This window comes from Balaenoptera physalus, assembly GCF_965194825.1.
Source record: "Balaenoptera physalus genome assembly, chromosome: 20".
In the NCBI taxonomy this organism is placed as follows: Eukaryota; Metazoa; Chordata; class Mammalia; order Artiodactyla; family Balaenopteridae; genus Balaenoptera; species Balaenoptera physalus.
In genome coordinates, this window is record NC_138901.1 from 42806159 (window position 1) to 42824733 (window position 18575).

Below are 18575 nucleotides of genomic sequence, written 5' to 3' on the forward strand. Positions count from 1 at the left end.
TTTACTTTTATCATCTTTTAAAATCACAAATCAACTTTATGAGGTACAGTTACTATGAGGAAACTGAGTCTCACTCAGAGAGGTCATATAACTTGTCCCAAACTACGCAGCTAGTAACGGGCATAGCTGGAATTCAGAACCCAGATATGTCAGACTCCAAAGCCCTGGCGTTTTACAGACTCATTGGCAAATGTTTACAGTTACATTGAACCATGGGGCGCACTCACTCACGGAATTGAAAGCTCATATCTGGAAACATGAGATCTCAGAAAATGGGAGATGGAAACCTGCAACTGAGATTTGACAAACCTGTTTCATAGATAAAAGATATTTAAATAGAAAATGCTATACTGAAATTAATTCAGATCTTTATTATAAAGATGTCAAGACACCTTTCTTGTAGTAAAAAACCAACTTGAAGATACTACAGGAAGGGGTCAGGGTGTGGGGGAGTGGTTAGAGGAAGCACAAAAGATCTGTTTCCCCTCTTCTTTTCCCGAGAAGAACCAAGTTTTTTCTTTGGGAAATGAGACCCAAGAGGGAGGCTAGATCTACATCATTTTAACAGTAAAATAATGAGAGGTGTTTAAGATCTTTCCATTCATTTGGATTAAATAGTTTTTTGTTTCTGTTTTTTTAAATTCAGGTACTCTTGGGATGGTTAAAAAAAAGGGTAATTCCTACCCACTTAAACCACCCAGTTCTCTAGGCCCTGTGTGAGATGTGAGAGAAGGAGAATATTGTTTGGGGGAGGAAGTGCTGGTAATGGGTAGTGATTAAAACAAGGATGTTCCTCAGTTGCTTGGGTAGCTAGTGGTGCTCTGGATTAGAGGCAGGGTATTACAGAGTACGATTCCTTTTGTTTAAAAACAAAAGGAGTGTGTGTGTGTTTGTGTGTGTGTGTGTGTGGGGGGCGGGTAAAGTAAACAAAAATTTGGTATTTTCTACCAGAAGCACTTTTTCCCCCTCTGTGTGTATGTATGTTTATTGAGCTGCTTCTATGGCCAGTGGACGGGATAGAGTGGTGAGCACAGTCAGATACATTCTCTGCTCTCTGTGAGGTAGACAGTCGGCCAGTGGAGGAAATAGACAGTAGACACGTAATCCACTAATAAAATGTAAATTAAGTACAGCAAGAACATCACGTGAATGCGTATGGAGGGGTGCAGTTAAGAGAGGCTTTCCTGAGGTGGTTGAGCTGAGATTTAGCGAATGAGAGAAGGTGGGATGTAAGCCGGTTAATGGCTAGGGAAGCTAGGGAAGCATGTTCCAGGCAGTTGCAGGTGCAAAGAAGGGCTGCATGGTGGGAGCGAGCCTGGGAGCATTTCAGGTACAAAAGGAGTGCTGGTGGGACTGGAGCACCGAGGTGGAAGGTTAGGCTGGAGACGTAGGTAGAGGGGCCTTTAGGCTGCAATAAGAATTTTATACTCTGGCATACTTGGCATTTTGAAAATATTACTCTGCCTATAAGCAGCAGAACAAAATGAAGGAGGGGCAAGTGTAAATGTCAGGAATCGTTACACTAACTCAGGTGAGACCACGTCTGTTTCGTTCTTCATTGTTTCCCCAGTGTACTAAATGTTTATGGAATGAATGAAGATGATGATAGCCTATACTAGGGTACAGGCAACGGAGATAGAGAAAAATGGACAGGTTCATGAATTGGTGGATCACATATATAAATCTCAGAGATAGATTAGATATTGAGTGTAAGGGAAAAGGAATTCCAGGGATAACTCTTAGGTCATTGAAGCCTTGAAAACAGAATGAAATTCTTGGGGGGGGGAGCATATGGAGTGAGAAGAAAAGAAAGCTTGGGACTTCCCTGGTGGCACAGTGGTTAGAAATCCACCTGCCAATGCAGGGGACACAGGTTCAAGCCCTGGTCCGGGAGGATCCCACACGCTGCGGAGCAACTGAGCCTGTGAGCAACAACTACTGAGCCTGCGAGCCACAACTACTGAGCATGTGTGCGACAACTACTGAAGCCCGTGCTCCACAACAAGAGAGGCCACCGCAATGAGAAGCCCGCGCACCACAACAGAGTAGGCCCTGCTCACCGCAACCAGAGAAAGCCTGCGCAGAGCAACGAAGACCCAGCACAGCCAAAAATAAATAAATAAATAAATTAATTAATTAATTTAAAAAATAAAGAAAGCTTGGAACTGAGTCTTGAGGGATGTTAGCATTTAATGTTTGGGTAGAGGAGCTGGCTGAATATGGCGTAAAACGAAGGAGGTGCCTCAGAGATGCCAAGAAAAGGGTGTTTCAGGAAGGTGAGATGTCCAGCGTCACTTGCTGCTTCAAGAAGTCTAGAAGGATGAGTCGTGACAGATGTCCATTGGACCCGGGCATCTTGAGACCTGGGCCTGAGGTGTTTCAGTAGAATAATGGAGGCAGAACTGTTGGGTGGTGCAGAGTTGGTTGAGGAGTGAGTGGGCAATGTGCAAAGGGGACAGAGAAAAAATAGTTACCTACGGACAGTGGGTCATCTTATGGCGATTTTATACTATATAGGTGTGGACAATATAGTATATGTGGATTTATCTTTTGTATGCTTCAAATATAGTATGAAAATTGCAGATGACTCCTTTTGGGTATAATTTGAAAGACTGGAGATCGGAGAACTTAAAAAAAAAGGGTAGTAAAGCAGGAGTTAGAGCAGAAATAGATATTTCTTCAGTAAGAATTCTTGTAGGAGCTAGAGAGGAAGCTGAAGGAAGAGTAAACCCAAGCCTTATGAATCCACTTTTTATATCTATCAGTAAGGGAGGGGCTGAAACACATGTAAGAGGGGTTGACTGCACTTCTTTCATGTGCTATGTATTGGAGAGGGAGTTTGAAAAATCCTGACTCAGCGAGGCTAAGTAAGTTACATACAGGGTTGCCCCAACCTTTTTTCCATCTCAAGCATCTGTGGCTATGAACCATGGAAACCTGAGAGGTAGGAGTCAGTAACTGTGGGTTACAAATTCAGAAAGCCAGGGAATATGAGGCTATAAAACCAAATGCTTTAAAAATTACTTGGATTTTTGATAAGGGTGCCAAAACAATTCAATGGGGAAAAGGATAGTCTTTGAAGGGACTTCCCTGGTGGCGCAGTGGTTAAGAATCTGCCTGCCAATGCAGGGAACATGGATTCCATCCCTGATCTGGGCAGATCCCACATGCTGCAGAGCAGCTAAGCCCGTGTACCACAGCTCCTGAGCCTGCGCTCTAGAGCCCGTGCTCCACAACAACAGAAGCCACCACAATGAGAAGCCCACGCACCACAACAAGGAGTAGCCCCGGCTCGCCGCAACTAGAGAAAGCCCGCACACAGCAACGAAGACCCAACGCAGCCAAAAAAAAAAAAAAAAAAAAAAAAGCACAAAAAACAATGTATTCAAATAAAAGTAAATCTATAAAAAAAATTAAGCTGTTAAAAAAAAAAAAAGAATAGTCTTTGAACAAATGGTGCATTTGGATATCCACATGCAATAGAATGAAGTCGGACCCCTACCTCATACCACACATAAAAGTTAACTCAGACTGTATCCTAGATCTAAATATAAGAACTAAAATTATAAAGCTCTTAGAAGAAAACGTGGGAGTAAATCTTCATGACCTTGGGTTAGGCAGTGGCTTCTTAGATACAATACCAAATACACCAATGACAAAAGAAAAAATTGGACCACATCAAAGTTAAAAACTTCGATGACAATCCACAGAATGGGTGTTAATAAGGGACTGGTATCCAGAGTATATAAAGAACTCTTAAAACTCAATCATAAACAGACAACCTAATTAAAGAACGGGCAAATTCTGCATAGACATTTCTCCAAAGAAGATATGCAAATGGCCAGTAAGCACAGAACGATGATTAACTTCATTTGCCATCAGGGAAATGCAAATCAAAACCACAATGAGATAATACTTTACACCCACTAGGGTGGCTATAATGAAAAAGTCAGGTAATAGCAAGTGCTGGCAAGGATGTGGAGAAGTTGAACCCCTCATATGCTGGTAGTGGGAAGGTAAAGTGATGCAGCATTTTTGGAAGACAGTCTGGCAGTTCCTCAAAATGTTAAATGTAGAGTTAACTGCATGACCTAGCAATTCTCCTCTTAGGTATAAACCCAAGAGAGATGGAAGCATATGTCCACACAAAGACTAGTACATGAATGTTCATAGCAGCATTATTCATAATAGCCATAAAGTGGAAGTAACCCAAATGTCCCTCAATGGTGAATGGCTAAACAAAATGTGGTATATACATACAAAGGAATATTTTTTTTATGCACATCATTACAAAAATACTCTGTATGATCAATTTTATTACAAACATGAAATTTTAAAGAATTTTTATTGGAGTATAGTTGATTTACAATGTTGTATTAGTTTCAGGTGTACAGCAAAGTGATTCAGTTATACATATACACCTATCTACTCTTTTTTTAGATTCTTTTCCCATATAGGCCATTACCGAGTATTGAGTAGAGTTCCCTGTGCTATACAGTTGGTCCTTATTAGTTATCTGCTTTATATATAGTAGTGCGTATGTGTCATTCCCAGTCTCCCAGTTTATCCCCCACCCCCCGCTTATTGTGACCGTAAGCTTGTTTTCTACATCTGTGGCTCCACGCAGCGGTGGACGATGCCATGGCATCCGCGAAGGAATGTTACTCAGCCATAAAAAGGAAGGAAGTACCAACATATGCTACAATGTGAATAAAGCTTGAAAACCTGTTAAGTGAAATAAGCCAGTCATATATTATATGATTCTCTTTATATGAGATGTCCAGAATGGGCATCTCTATAAAGACAGAAGGGTTAGTGGTTGCTTAGGGCTACTGGGGTATGTGGCTGGTGGATACTGGGGATGACAGCTAGTATGGGGTTTCTTTTAGGTGGGATGAAAATGTTCTGAAATTAAATATGATTGCACAGTTCTGAATTTACTAGAAAGTGCTGAATTATATACACTCTGAATGGGTGAATTGTATGGTAAGTGAATTATAGCTCAATAAAGTTGTAAACAGTTATTTGGCATTATCTGCAGCAAATCAAAATAAATGTTATTGGTATTATTTCTAGTATGTTTTCATGTTTTATTTTAGGGAACAGAAAAATATTCATAAGAGCTTTAATCAGTATATCCTTGATCCTCCTGTCCTGTAGGAATTGTAAAATTTCTCAGTGTGAATTTGCAGACTGGAAGGATTTTCCAGAAACATCTATACTCTTTCCTCTGGACATTGCTAAATAAATACCGGCAGATTCTTCTTGGGTTCTCCATTACCTAAGAAATGTTAAAATACTGTTGTGCTGAGAAGTCCTGGAGGGTAAAACCTTCTGATACTTTAAGGTTTTTTTTTTTTTTTTTTCCTTTATATAGTTACTTGCATGTTTTTATTTTTTTATTTTTTTAGAAGAGGGAACACTTTTATTTGTTTATTTATTTATTTTTGGCTGCATTGGGTCTTGGTTGCTGTGCGCGGGCTTTCTCTAGTTGAGGCAAGCGGGCTTCTCATTGTGGTGGCTTCTCTTGTTGCGGAGCACGGGCTCTAGGCAAGCGGGCTTCAGTAGTTGTGGCACGCAGGCTCAGTAGTTGTGGCGCATGGGCTTAGTTGCTCTGTGGCATGTGGGATCTTCCCGGACTAAGGCTCGAACCCGTGTCCCCTGCATTGGCAGGTGGACTCTTAACCACTGCACCACCAGGGAAGTGCTACTTACATGGTTTTAAATGACTTGTTTATATGACTGTTGATTTATTGATGTCTGTCATTTTTCAAATCCTCTCTTGATTTCCCATTGTGGTAGTGAGGCCCTGCTCCCTCCTCACTCCCAATACTTCAGTTCTCCATTCTCCTGTTGTACTTATTGTCACAGTTTGTGAAAACAATTGTTTCCAATATTATGATTAAATAAATGTTCACAAATGATGTACTATGGTTACATTTCCTTACAAATTTGTTTTTTCCTAGAGCAAATAATACCCGCTTTTAAAAGATGTACTTAACCTATCATTTTCCCCCTTTCTCCTGGAGCTCCCTGGACTCTTCCTTTCTGGGACAGGCTCTCTGGGGCTGTGCCATCTGTAGCCCTGGGACTTGCCTCACTTCTTTCCTGAGGTAGACCTGTTTTCTAACATCTCCTGTCTTCGTCCTTCTTGCCGTATGCTCTCATTTTACTGAGGCACATCTTCCTGTGAAAGAGTGTGTGGAAAGTAAATTGTTGAGTTCTTGCCTATGTGAAATGCTTTATGTAACTCTCATACTTGGTTAGTCTTTTGGCTGTGGTATGGAACTTGAGGTTGACAGTTATTTTCCTCAGAATTTTGAAGGCCTTGCTCTGCCGTCCTCTGGCATCCGTTATTGCTACTGAGATGTCTAATCCCATTTAGATTTACAGTCCTTAAAATTTAGGGTGACTGTATAATTCATTGTCAGAACTAGGACCCTTGAGGTGCTAGCCTGAAAGAATAGCAGGACAGCAGGCATTAACCAGGACTCTGGGGTCGCTGGGGCCATGTGGACACCCTCTTTACATGTGACCTATTTTTCCTCTAACCATTTAGGATCTTCTCTTTGCTTCTGGAGTTCCACATTTCATGATGATGTGTCTTACAAAAGGTCTTTTTTCCTTCATTGCACTAGGTTGCACTAGGTTGTGGTGGGTTCATTCTCGTCCTTCGATTTGGGGAAGTTTTTAAAATTATTTCATTAATAATTTTCTCCCAGCCTTTGTTAGGCAGGTGTTTGACATTCTGGATTATCCTCTAAGTTTTTTTCTTCTCTCACAAATAATAAAGGGAATATCATCTTTTTACCTTCTTGTTTTATATCTAAGAGATTTTTGTACATTTATCTTCCAGTTATTCTATTGAAATTTTTAAATATTTCTGTTTTGCATTTAATTTCTTGTTTTATTCTTTTCTCATAGCATCCCGTTCTTGTGGAAATGTGTCTTCTCTCACTTCTCTGAGGTCATCCATCGTGAGTTCTTTTCTCTTTCTTTTCTTTTTCTTTTTTTTGTGTGCGTTTGTTCTCTGCATTGCTTTCTTGAGTCCCTTTTTCTTCTGTTTGTTCTGGTCTGTGTCTGAGGCTTTCCTCAGATGCTGGTCATCCTTAACTGTCCCTTCGTGTTTCAGAGTGAGGCACTCCAAAGTGTCTCTGAAACCTGGGCAGAGCTTTTTGGCTCCTTTATATATAATTTTGCTGTGAACGAACGTCTTGGTTGTCAGAACTTGGATATCTTATTTTCTGGGGAGATGGGGGATGACCATGCAGTTTCTCCAGAAAAGGCCCCTCTGCTCTCCTGCCTAGGAAATGTTACACATGGTGCTAGCGTGCTGTGTAGAGGGTGGGGGAAGGAGACAGAAGGTCCTAGAGATGAGCGTCGAGCCTTTCCCTTATGCCCCATCTCAGCCTTCCGTGCCTCGTATCTCTCAGTATGGAGCTTTTGGGGCTCAGTTTTTCCAGAGAATAAAGCTTCTTTTCTCGCTGTGGGGTAGTCACTTGGCTGTGTGGGGTAATGGAGAAAGCCCTGTGGTTCTGCCCCCACCCCCTTCTCCACCTGTCAGGGTAACTGCCCTCCAAGAGCTCATCTCACAGGGATTCTGTGGGCCTCATTAGCTCTACCCTCACCTTTATTCCCTCTGGACATTTGGGTGATAACTTCCTTTTACTCCTTCATCTCCTGACTGTCTTTGAAAATTTTGTGAAAAGCTACTCTCATTAGCTCTCCCTTTTCTCTTCTTTCCTTTTTTTTTTTAAAATTAATTAATTTATTTATTTATTTATTTTTGGCTTGTTCAGTCTTCGTTTCTGTGCAAGGGCTTTCTCTAGTTGCGGCGAGCAGGGGTCACTCTTCATCGTGGTGTGCGGGCCTCTCACTGTCGCGGCCTATCGTTGCGGAGCACAAGCTCCAGACGCGCAGGCTCAGTAGTTGTGGCACGCGGGCTTAGTTGCTCCGCGGCATGTGGGATCTTCCCGGATCAGGGCTCGAACCCGTGTCCCCTGCATTGGCAGGCAGATATTCAACCACTGCGCCACCAGGGAAGCCCTTTCTCTTCTTTCTTGCAGGTTAATACATTTATTTTTTTCCCTCTGCTGTCTTTTAGAGGAGTTGAGAAGGGAGAAGAGATAGACTAATGTGTTCAAAGTGCCATTTTTAACTGATTCTGGCACGCATTTTTCCAGACAAAGTATTATAAATGTTGATTAGATTCTGAATAGTACTATCGGTGCCATTCCTCACATACGTTGTTATGGGTTAAATAGGTTTTTGTGGGCTGACCTGGAAACCCAGCTACATCTATGATTTTCCCCTAGAACTAGAGAAACAATCAAGCCTTTCTGAATTGACTCTCTGGAGGAATTATAACAGACTGGAACAAAAATATTTCATATATCTCTCCATTTTCCAAATCACATAGAAAATTAGGACTATTGTATCATTATTGTTGAAATAAAAAGCTCCAGTAACTAACAGAAACCGGAATTTTAATGGAAAAGTTTGGTCATAAAGTTAAGCTATGAAAATTGAACTGAGAAGCAAAGCTAAGTTCTTCAGCAGTATCCCTAAAACTTCATTTTTCGGCAACTTTTTTGAAAGCATTTTTCCTAATTAAATTTAAGCCCAGTGATAGTCAGAGCTGTGGGAAATAGCAATAGCCACGAGAAGCATTTGTTTACTTATTTTCTTGCTGCTTTCTTATTCCTGCCTTGCACACAAAGGGTCTTCTGAAACATTGGACTGAATAAACTAGACTCAGCCAGATAGACCAATAAAACTCTCTTCCTAACCATGAATGACTAAGAATAGCTGTGAGACACTTGGGTAGTGAAAATGCAACCCAGAATATGTAAAGTACACAGGGTGCTTGAGAGTAAATGCTGCACCAGCTTGGTGTTGGAACTGCAGAGACCACTGCAAGTGTAACAGACCCACTGCGGTCATGCAGCTCCCGTTTCCAGCCTCCCACGTTGTGCTGGGGCAGCCTTCCCTGAGCGCTCCTTCCCAGTGGCCGTGATGGCCCCAGTCTCAAGGGATCAGAGACTATTAGGAAAACCAGGAATTGTGGCTGTTATCTCTTATGTGGCTGGAACGAGGTAAGGGCAATGAGATGTAGTGATTCCATTATTTTCCTTCTTTTTTATTTTGTTTTCTCTTCTCCTTTTTTATTAAAAGAAAAAAAGATTCTTTTTTTAACCTCTCCCCCCACCCCCAACCTTGCTTTTGACAGGATGTTGACTAGGAACCAGAGCCCATTTTGGCTTAGCCTTTAGGGCAGCTGTTTACAGAGTAGCGGTGTTACATAGGGTTCCTGTGTCGTATGTCTGTGTAACACTGGATTTGGATCTTGTATTTAGCTGCCAGAAGTGACTGTGATGAAGTAGCGGAGATAAACTGATAGATTGGCTGCCAGAAAGATGTTGGGAGTCAATCAGATAAACAGGGCAGAGAAATAGCTTGCTGTTTTCTAGTGATAATAAACCAGAGGCCTCTGCTCCCCACATTTTTAAACGTAATTGCCATCGTAGTAATAATGTCTAAAATAAGCAAATGAGAAAACATCACAGGAGGTTTTTTATTTGCGATTGAGATGTCCTTTTCCCTTTTGCAATAAAGTTTCGTCCTATATGGAAATGAATATTTTTACAAATTTGTTTTACTTCTTCCAGTGCCTACTTACATAAACAAATGGCAATTAGAGAGTGAACTACTTTCGTAGGAATTTATCCCTCCTTCCTTATCCTCCCACAGGCTTTGGCTGTTTAATTTGATGAACTATCTATATTGCTCCCATGCCTCACCTACAAAATAATTACTTATTTTTGTGAAGAAACAAGTTTTAAAGTCAAACCTGTGTTATTGACAGGTGATAAGGAGGAAGGAGTTTATTTTAGTGTCTTCCCTTGGATTTCTCTCAGAAGGTTTTTGGAATTTTAATCTCTGTTGCTGTTTCCCTGCACTTGTGTAGGAGAGATGATATCTAGTTTTATTATTGTAATTTAAAATTCTCCTTCTTTAGTGTTTAACTTTTAAATCCATTGCGTCTTCTCACTTGGGACTTTGAGATCCAATGCAAATTCTTCAGTCTGTGTGAAAGATACAGATTTAGGCTTTGATTGCATGCGGTGGAATACCCAGTATTAAGAGGAGAGTAGGAGAGTGATTTAGAGTTCCCATGGAGTTAATTGTGGGGATGAGAGACCGGCTGTCTGTGTTGTGTTTCCAGTACGCACATACGACTTTCTTTAGGTTCCTTCTCAAAGTTGTAGCGGCTGTGAATGTGTTGGTGTCATATACGGTTAAATTATTTATTAGTAAGCATGCTAGGGTACCAGCTGTGGAAAGCAAGAGAGTGAAGTCTACACTTTTAGTTATATCTAATAAAGGCTTTTTGCCTAAGGAAGACCTTCCTGACTGCTGGAGGTTATAGGTCAGAAGTTAACCATGTACCATTATCCTATTGGTGAGAAGCTGATGTGTTTTCCTCTTTGCCACCCAGCCCTTCCCACCTGACCTTTTATAGATTCTCCACTGGTATCGATGAGGTGGACAAAACTAATCATAAAAACAATGAAGGGAATGTTGCATACTCATTGATCCATTTGAAATGAACTGCAGTACAATAAGTCTTTCAAATGGACTTTGTTCTCAGCTATTGCTTATAGCTCTTTTTAAAGATATATAAATATGAAAGGGTTAATGGGAATTCAGTCATGCTCTTGCCACTGAGTTGTCCCTTATTGATTGTAGTTTAGAGCTGTCACTATGCCATTCAGAATCCCTCCTGTGCCCTTTTAAAGTCAGTTGGTTCTGGGAGATGATAAATAAATCACTTGCTTTCCTTTTTCCCCTAGCTCCTTCGAGAACTCATAGAACGGAAGACCAGCTCCTTGGATCCCAATGATCAGGTGGCCATGGGAAGGTAATTTAGATATGGCTTTCTATTCATACAAGTAACCTGTATAATAGTTTCTCCCTCTGAGTCTCCTTAATTCAGCCTCCAACGCAATGATTGGCCCTATAATTATAAAAGTTGAGAGTTCCCTGGTGGCCTAGTGGTTAGGATTCCGGACTTTCACTGCCGTGGCCCAGGTTCAATCCCTAGTCAGGGAACTGAGATCCCACAAGTCGTGCGGCACAGCCGAAAAGAAAAAGGTAAGCTAGATAACAAGAGCTAGACAGACAAAGTGATGGAAATTGTTTACCCTACATTGCCTTAAGTGCAGTTTGACTAAGAGATTATAAAATGCCTATAGGTGTTTATTTTAGGGTTTGTTTCACAAAGTCCTTCTTAATCTCTTTGCTCTCTGATTTGGGCTGTGATTATATCTGTATCAATCTCTGACCAGTGGGTAAAAAGCATCCACCCAAATGCGTGGTCTCAGCTGTCAGGACGTGGCACTGTGCACAACAGGTTCCTTGCTCTGGGAGAGTCTGCCCTAATTTAGACCTCCGCCCCTTCAGTGAAAGCTGCTGCACAATTAGAAATGGAACGTGGCGGCATTACCCAGATGTCAGGGTAGAATGGAAAGTAGTGAAGGAAGGCCCTTGTGTGTATGCTTCATTCTGTGGTTGGAAAATAAAAAGGACATTTAGAGTGCTACCTAATGAATAGTGTACATTTAAATAGCCATGAGCCATAATTTGCAAAAGCATGAAAGGAAACAAAAGCTGCAAGTATCAGAATGGGATTCTGGGGCAGAGCAGCATTTTGAGATCACAATGAAAAATTTGTGTTGATGAAATAATTTTATGTGAGTAAAACATATGAATTTTAGGGTAGGATGTTGATATTTTGTATATCTCTGGAATGCTATAGAGAGCTGTTCACCATAAATTTAATGTGATAGAGCAAATTGCATTTAAGTGGTGATTATATTGTACATTTATCTGACTTTACAATAAAATAGATTATGGTAATTAAGATTATATTAAGATTACAGTAATTGGATTTCCCTGGATTTTTTTTTTTTTGATGTTAAATTTTCATTGTGTAAATCAGGTAAGATGACTAGCTGCTGCTGTTTTTCCTTTTTTTCCCCCACATTTGTTCATATGAGCAATATATGAAGATTTTCTTAGCCCAGTATCTTTTATTTGAAAAATTAATTTCTTTTAATCTAAGACGACTGCAGACTACCAAATGTAAAATAGATAGCTAGTGGGAAGCAGCTACATAGCACAGGGAGATCAGCTCGGTGCTTTGTTGTCCACCTAGAGGGGTGGGACAGGGAGGGTGGGAGGGAGACGCAAGAGGGAGGGGATATGGGGATATATGTATACGTATAGCTGATTCACTTTGTTGTACAGCAGAAACTAACACACCATTGTAAAGCAATTATACTCCAATAAAGATGTTAAAAAAATAAAAATAAAATAAAATGACTGCAGAATATGTGAATCTTGTTTGGATCCTGATTCAAACAAACAAACTGTAAAATTGAGACTACCTGGGAAATTTAGAGAGTGAATATTTGATAGTAAAGAATTATTGTCAACTTTTTTTAGGTGTGACAGTGGTATTGAGATTATATTGGGGCTCTTGGTATTGAGATTGTATTGCGGGAAAAAAAGCCCTTACCTTTGAACAACACATTCTGAAATATTATAGCTGAAATGAAAATTAAATAAATAAAATGACTGTAAAACTAGTATCAATAGTGGATAATTCTTAACACTTAGCAAAAAGTGGGAAGCACAAGAAAAAGCACTTGGGCATTAACAATGGGAAAATTAGATTTAAAGAATTCATGTGCTCAAACCAAACAGCAGCTGCAGTATTAGTCATAGAACAGGCCGCGCAGCTAAAACATTAAAAGCAAACCCAAGCAACTATACTCAGTTTGATGGGTTTTCCTGCAGACTGGTAGATTTAGTGCTTGTCACAGTAACTCCAAATACTAAGGAGCATTGTTAACCAAATTTGCTGTAGAATTTCCCAGCTGCCATTTGTTTTTGTTTTTGTTTTTGTTTCTTTAAGCCATTGCACAAATCCTCTTCTGTTGATTAGTCCCCCGGACTATCTTGAGGAAGTTGATGTAGGTTGATGATTTCTTTCTGCAGTGTTGTTAGTGAGAAAAATTCCCATTTGTCGATACATGTAACTATTTCCGTTAGTGATGATGCATAACATCGCTTGTGAATTTCCTAGGCAATGGCTTGCAATCCAGAAGTTACGAAGCAAAATCCACAAGAAAGTAGATAGGAAAGCCAGCAAAGGAAGGAAACTTCGGTGAGTTACTTTTTAGAAAAAACGTTAATCTTGTGTGTTGTTACCTCTTCTCTTGCATGTTGGCTGTTACATCGTTTTTCTATTTCCTTTGATGATTCTGTTTTTAAGGAGCAGAAAAATAACTAAAGCAATATTTGAAGCTTTTTTGAGACTCCGTTTTTTTTTACTCTGTAACGGAAAGATAGTTTCAGTTACTTCTTGTTCTTCTGTTGTGAATGGATGGGTTAAATGATATTTGCATTTCCCTGAAAGAGAAATAATAAGGAAATAAGACAAGATCGTTGAAATTGCCTTAGTTTTAAAAAATGATTTCTTTAGAACAATATAAAAATTGTATTTTGGAGTCTTATTTAGACATAGAATTATATTGGTCCATTTTCATGATGCCATACATGTACGCAATACGCTAAAAAGGTAAAAATGAAGGATTCCAGAGAATGTTAACACTGTGCTTAAATGAGATGAGGAATATAATTTGTATGAGAACAGAGAGATATTTCTGAGTGTAGGAAAGCCCTCAACCCTGTGAGCCCTTGAAGGAGTCTTAAAAGTATGGAGACAAAAGATGGGGCAAGAGTAGAAGTGACATTGCTATGCTTTCAGACTTAGATTCCTTGTAACTATTTTTATATATTACATAATATCACTCTCACAGGGCCTCAGTGTCAAAGAAACTACTTGTAATTCAGGTGCACATTGAAAAAAAAATGTTAAACTCATTGTGTTAGGACAGTTTTAGGCAGATAGCTAATCCCACATCCTTATTAGAGCCTGCCTGTCATTAAATTCCCTTTAGACAAATGTGGATCTGTCTCATTTTTAAATATCTTCAGAGAAGCAGATTTCACTACTTCAATTAACCTGTTTTAGTATTTAACAAAACTCATCAGGAAATGCTTATTTTTCTTTAACTTTGCAGAAGTGCAAAGTAGCTTTTCATTATCATTTGATTGAAAGTCACTTTTCCTAAATCTCAGGTTAAATTGTTATAATTTGTTTATGTTTTTTCATATGTTGGAGTTTCCAAGTCTTCATACTTCTCCAAGTTTGTTTTCAGTGTACTGGTTAAGAGCATGGTCTCAAGAGCCTGACTGCCTGAGTTTGAATCCCAGCTTTGACAGTCTGGGATATGACACTCTAGTAGTTACTCCGAGCAAGACCCTTAAACTCTCTGTGCTAGTTTCTTCATCTGTAGAATGGGGGTGATAATAGTACGAGACTTGTAGGGTTGCTGTGAGGTTTAAATGAGTAAGTATATATACAGCTTTTAGAACAGTGCCAGGGACACAGCAAGCACTATATACCTGTCTGTTGCCATCATTCCTATCATTATTATTGCTGTTATTATTCCAAGACTGGATCAGTCTCCTCCTGGAATGTTCATTTACTTACTCACTCACATACATGCCTCTTTTGTACCTGTCTCTTCTGCACCTTCCCCCCGCCCCGGAAGGATTTAAAGGAGAATGCTATTACTAGTACTTTGTAATTGACCAGGCTGATTAAGTACCTATTCTTTAAGTTTGAGATTAGACTTCTCTCCAATACTGTGCTTTTAAAATTATAGCTTTGAGAAAGACAAATACTCTGTGTTATCACTTGTATGTGGAATCTAAAAAATGAAACAAACGAATGTACATAACAAAACAGAAAGAGGCTCACAGATACAGAGAACAAACCAGTGCTTACCAGTGGGGAGAGGGAAGGAGGGAGGGGCAAGATAGGGGTATGGGATTAAGAGACACAAACTACTGTGTATAAAATAAATAAGCAGCAAGCATATATTGTACAGCACAGGGAATATAGCCATTATTTTATAGTAACTTTAGATGGAGTATAATCTGTAAAAATATTGAATCACTGTGTTGTACACCTGAAACTAATAATATTGTACATCAACTGTACTTCTGATTAATTAATTTAATAGCTTTGTGAGGCTTTAAATGTCGTCTAGAGGGAGGAGCCCGGGATTTCAAATCAGGGGACTGGCTCTGTCTGGCTCCATGATTTTGGTTGGTCTTTATTCTCTGAGCCTCACTTTTCTCATTTAATAAGTGGAGATACTCATCCCTACTTTATAGATTTGGTTTGAGGATCAAAACAAGGTGAATATGTCTGGTACATAGGAAGCATTCGAAAACGTTAGTTTCTTTGGTTTCTTGTGTTTATCTGTTGACGTTGCTGTTGCAAATATACACTCTTCAGAAGAACAGAGTGGGAAAAAATGCCTTTTCTACATTGTCATATTTTTATGAGTTTTAAAACTATTAGGGCAAGTAGCTATAATTGTGTGTCCCTTGAGGGCAAGCATTGTACTGGTTTTTCAAGACAGTTCCAGTCTTAGCCGTCTACCGTAGTGCCTCGTAGACATGTTTTTGGATGATTATAACAGTAAAATTAACACGCTTGTCAGGTAAGACTCTCTGTAAGATGCAGCATCCACACTTCTCAGTGTGAAGTGAGCAGACTAGGAAGAGTTAGCCTAGGGACAGGCCACAAAGAATAATGTTTGCCAAAACACGGACTTGAGAGTGTACACGTCCATTTTGGGAACTGCAGTTCATTTGTTTTGGCAGAGACTTAAAGTGAGTATGGGGGAATGGCAGGAGAGGAGGCTGTATGAATAAGTGAGTGCTAGATCGTGGTCACGCTCAGAATTCGGACTTTATTTTATAGACTGTAGCGAGTCATTGAAAAATAAGGAAGCCTGAGCACCTGTCACAGATTGGAGGAGACTTAAGGAGACACCACAATTAGGTGCAATGTGGGGTCCTAGGTTGGATCCTGGAAAAGAAAAAGGACACCAGGGTAAAAATGGGTGAAGTCGGGCTTCCCTGGTGGTGCAGTGGTTGAGAGTCTGCCTGCCAATGCAGGGGACACGGGTTCGAGCCCTGGTCTGGGAAGATCCCACATGCCGCGGAGCAGCTAGGCCCGTGAGCCACAATTGCTGAGCCTGCGTGTCTGGAGCCTGTGCTCCGCAACAAGAGAGGCCGCGATAGTGAGAGGCCCATGCACCGCGATGAAGAGTGGCCCCCGCTTGCCACAACTGGAGAAAGCCCTCGCACAGAAACAAAGACCCAACACAGACATAAATAAATAAATAAATAAATTTAAAAAAAAGGGGGTGAAGTTTGAATAAGGTCTATGGTTTAGTTAATAGTATTGTACCAATGTTAATTGTTTCCTAATAGTACTGTAGGAAATGTTTCCTAATTTGTTTCCTAATAGTATTGTAGGAAACAATTAACAATGTTAATTGTTTCCTAATAGTATTGTACCAATGTTGTTTCCTAATTTTGATAATTACACTATATTTGTGTAAGCTGTTAACATTTGAGGAAGCTAGGTGAGGATATACATGAGTTCTCTGCACTAGTTTTGCAACTTTTCTATAAGCCTAAAATTACTGCCAAATAAGAAGTAAAAAGAAAAGTAATAAATAAGGTCATGTGCTTTGAATTGTTTTGCAGTTTTATCATCCGTATTCACCTGGCTCTCTTTGTGAACATGAATGAGTGGGATGTGGTCAGAATCAGAGTGATCTTGTTAGCAATAGCGACAACTAACATTTATAAAACTCTGTTGGGCGCTGCAAAGCAATTGACATGCCGAGGTAGAAAAGGCATAGGCTCTGATGCTAAACTGTCCGGGTTTGAAATCTGACACTTCCACTTACTGGCCTTTAGACCTTGGGCAAGATACTTTACATCTTTGTGCTTCAGTTTCCTCATATGTCAACCTAGCATGATGATAAAAGGCACATCTCATAGGATTGTTATGCAGATTGAATTAGCTAATTCATGTAAAGTAGTTTGGAAGGTAAGTAACTCACCCAGCGTTACAGAACTAGCAAGCACAAACTTGGATTTGAGCTAGTTGGTCTGATTCCAGAGCCCATGCTTCTAACCTGTGGCTATTGAGTTGTTTCTCTGGCCAGGACCTTTGCAGACACCAAAATGATACCTTGACTACATTAGAATTCTGCCATGACGGATTTAACAAGGGGCCCAGGCTAGATGAGAATATCATAAATAACTTCCTTAAATTAGACCCCTGGAAGAGCTGGTGGGATGTGCCAGCTGTCATCACTGGTACTAGATTCCACCAGTGAGCAAGCTTTGCTCTGTGTGATAGGGTTGGAGAGAGAAGAAATGTCCTAGCAAAGATGAACATCACCTTGTGGAAACCTTAGTTTAAATGGTAGCAGGTCAGTGGCATCATCCTGGTCAGACTGGGTGTGGCAATTTGCTAGTTGGATGCTAGAAAATAACTTATAAAAAAAAAATTTTTGGTTTTGGGAAGTAATTATAATTATTGATTATCAGTCTTTTACTCAGCATTATCTGTAAGTGGATTTGATCATGATTTAAGCAGAATTCATAATGTAAATGAATTAAACTCTCGGGCCTTTAATAATGAGGTGTCATACTGTGTTTTGTGTTTGTCTATTCTTCTGCAACAAAATTATATTTATCTCTTCTTAGTATGGTTGGTAAAAGGTATTTTAATACTAAAACATGCATCCATCCTCAGTAGCACTGAGATTAGGTAAAATGCATTGTATTAAGTACACATTACTAAATCTGATTACTTCTTAAAGCCTGTCTTTCATCATGCAGCTAATAGTTATTGAATATATTTTATTAAAGTGTAAAGGTATTCCACGGAGCAGTGCCATCCAATAAAAATATCTTTACATGTGTAATTTTAAATGTTCTAGTAGCCACAATTAAAAAGGGGAAAAAATGAAACAAGTGAACTTAATAATATATTTCACGAAACCCAATATATAAAAAATATTATTTCAACAATTTATTGTTTTAAAAATTATTAGTGATATATTTTACATTTTTTTCATCTCAAGTTTTCAAAATCTGGAGCACATCTCAGTTTGGCACATTTCAGGTGCTCAGTAGCCACGTGTGGCCAGTGACTCCGGATTGGACAACACAACTATAAGGTATAGTTCATAGTCTTTGTCTAGACAGTAAATTAAACCTGTATTTGGACACAGCCAAGAATAGTTTTCATTTTTTCAGATGAACAGTGAAGTTTGGCGAAGCCTAAAGACATTAAAATATATTTATTAATTGTACTTAGGCTTTATACTTAAATAAAAAGGTTATGTAAATAATTATATTCTTGTACGTTAACGTAACCTTTGGGAGGGCATTTACCTTACTTTTTCAATTTTAAATATGCATACTTTTCGATTCACCAGCAAAGCAATTACACATCTCAAAATTTATCCCATGAAATGTGTGAACAAACATACAATAATTTATATGTAAGAATCTTCACGTTAGCTAAGTCAGAAAGAGAAAGACAAATACCATGTGATATC

At 39.5% G+C, this 18575-nt stretch overlaps 1 protein-coding gene across 3 annotated transcripts in view; it reads left to right on the forward strand.

The window, feature by feature from the left end:
• The window catches only part of AATF (apoptosis antagonizing transcription factor), a 103048-nt gene that overhangs the window by 57812 nt on the left and 26661 nt on the right, over nucleotides 1-18575 (forward strand). For 2 of the 3 annotated variants that reach the window (XM_082440026.1, XM_082440027.1), the window contains exons 9-10: nucleotides 10854-10921; nucleotides 13151-13231. In XM_082440026.1, the coding sequence (XP_082296152.1) occupies nucleotides 10854-10921; nucleotides 13151-13231 (149 nt within the window). Of the gene's footprint in view, nucleotides 1-10853; nucleotides 10922-13150; nucleotides 13232-18095; nucleotides 18192-18575 lie in introns of all 3 variants that reach the window. The other variant, XM_082440028.1, reaches the window with a different exon arrangement.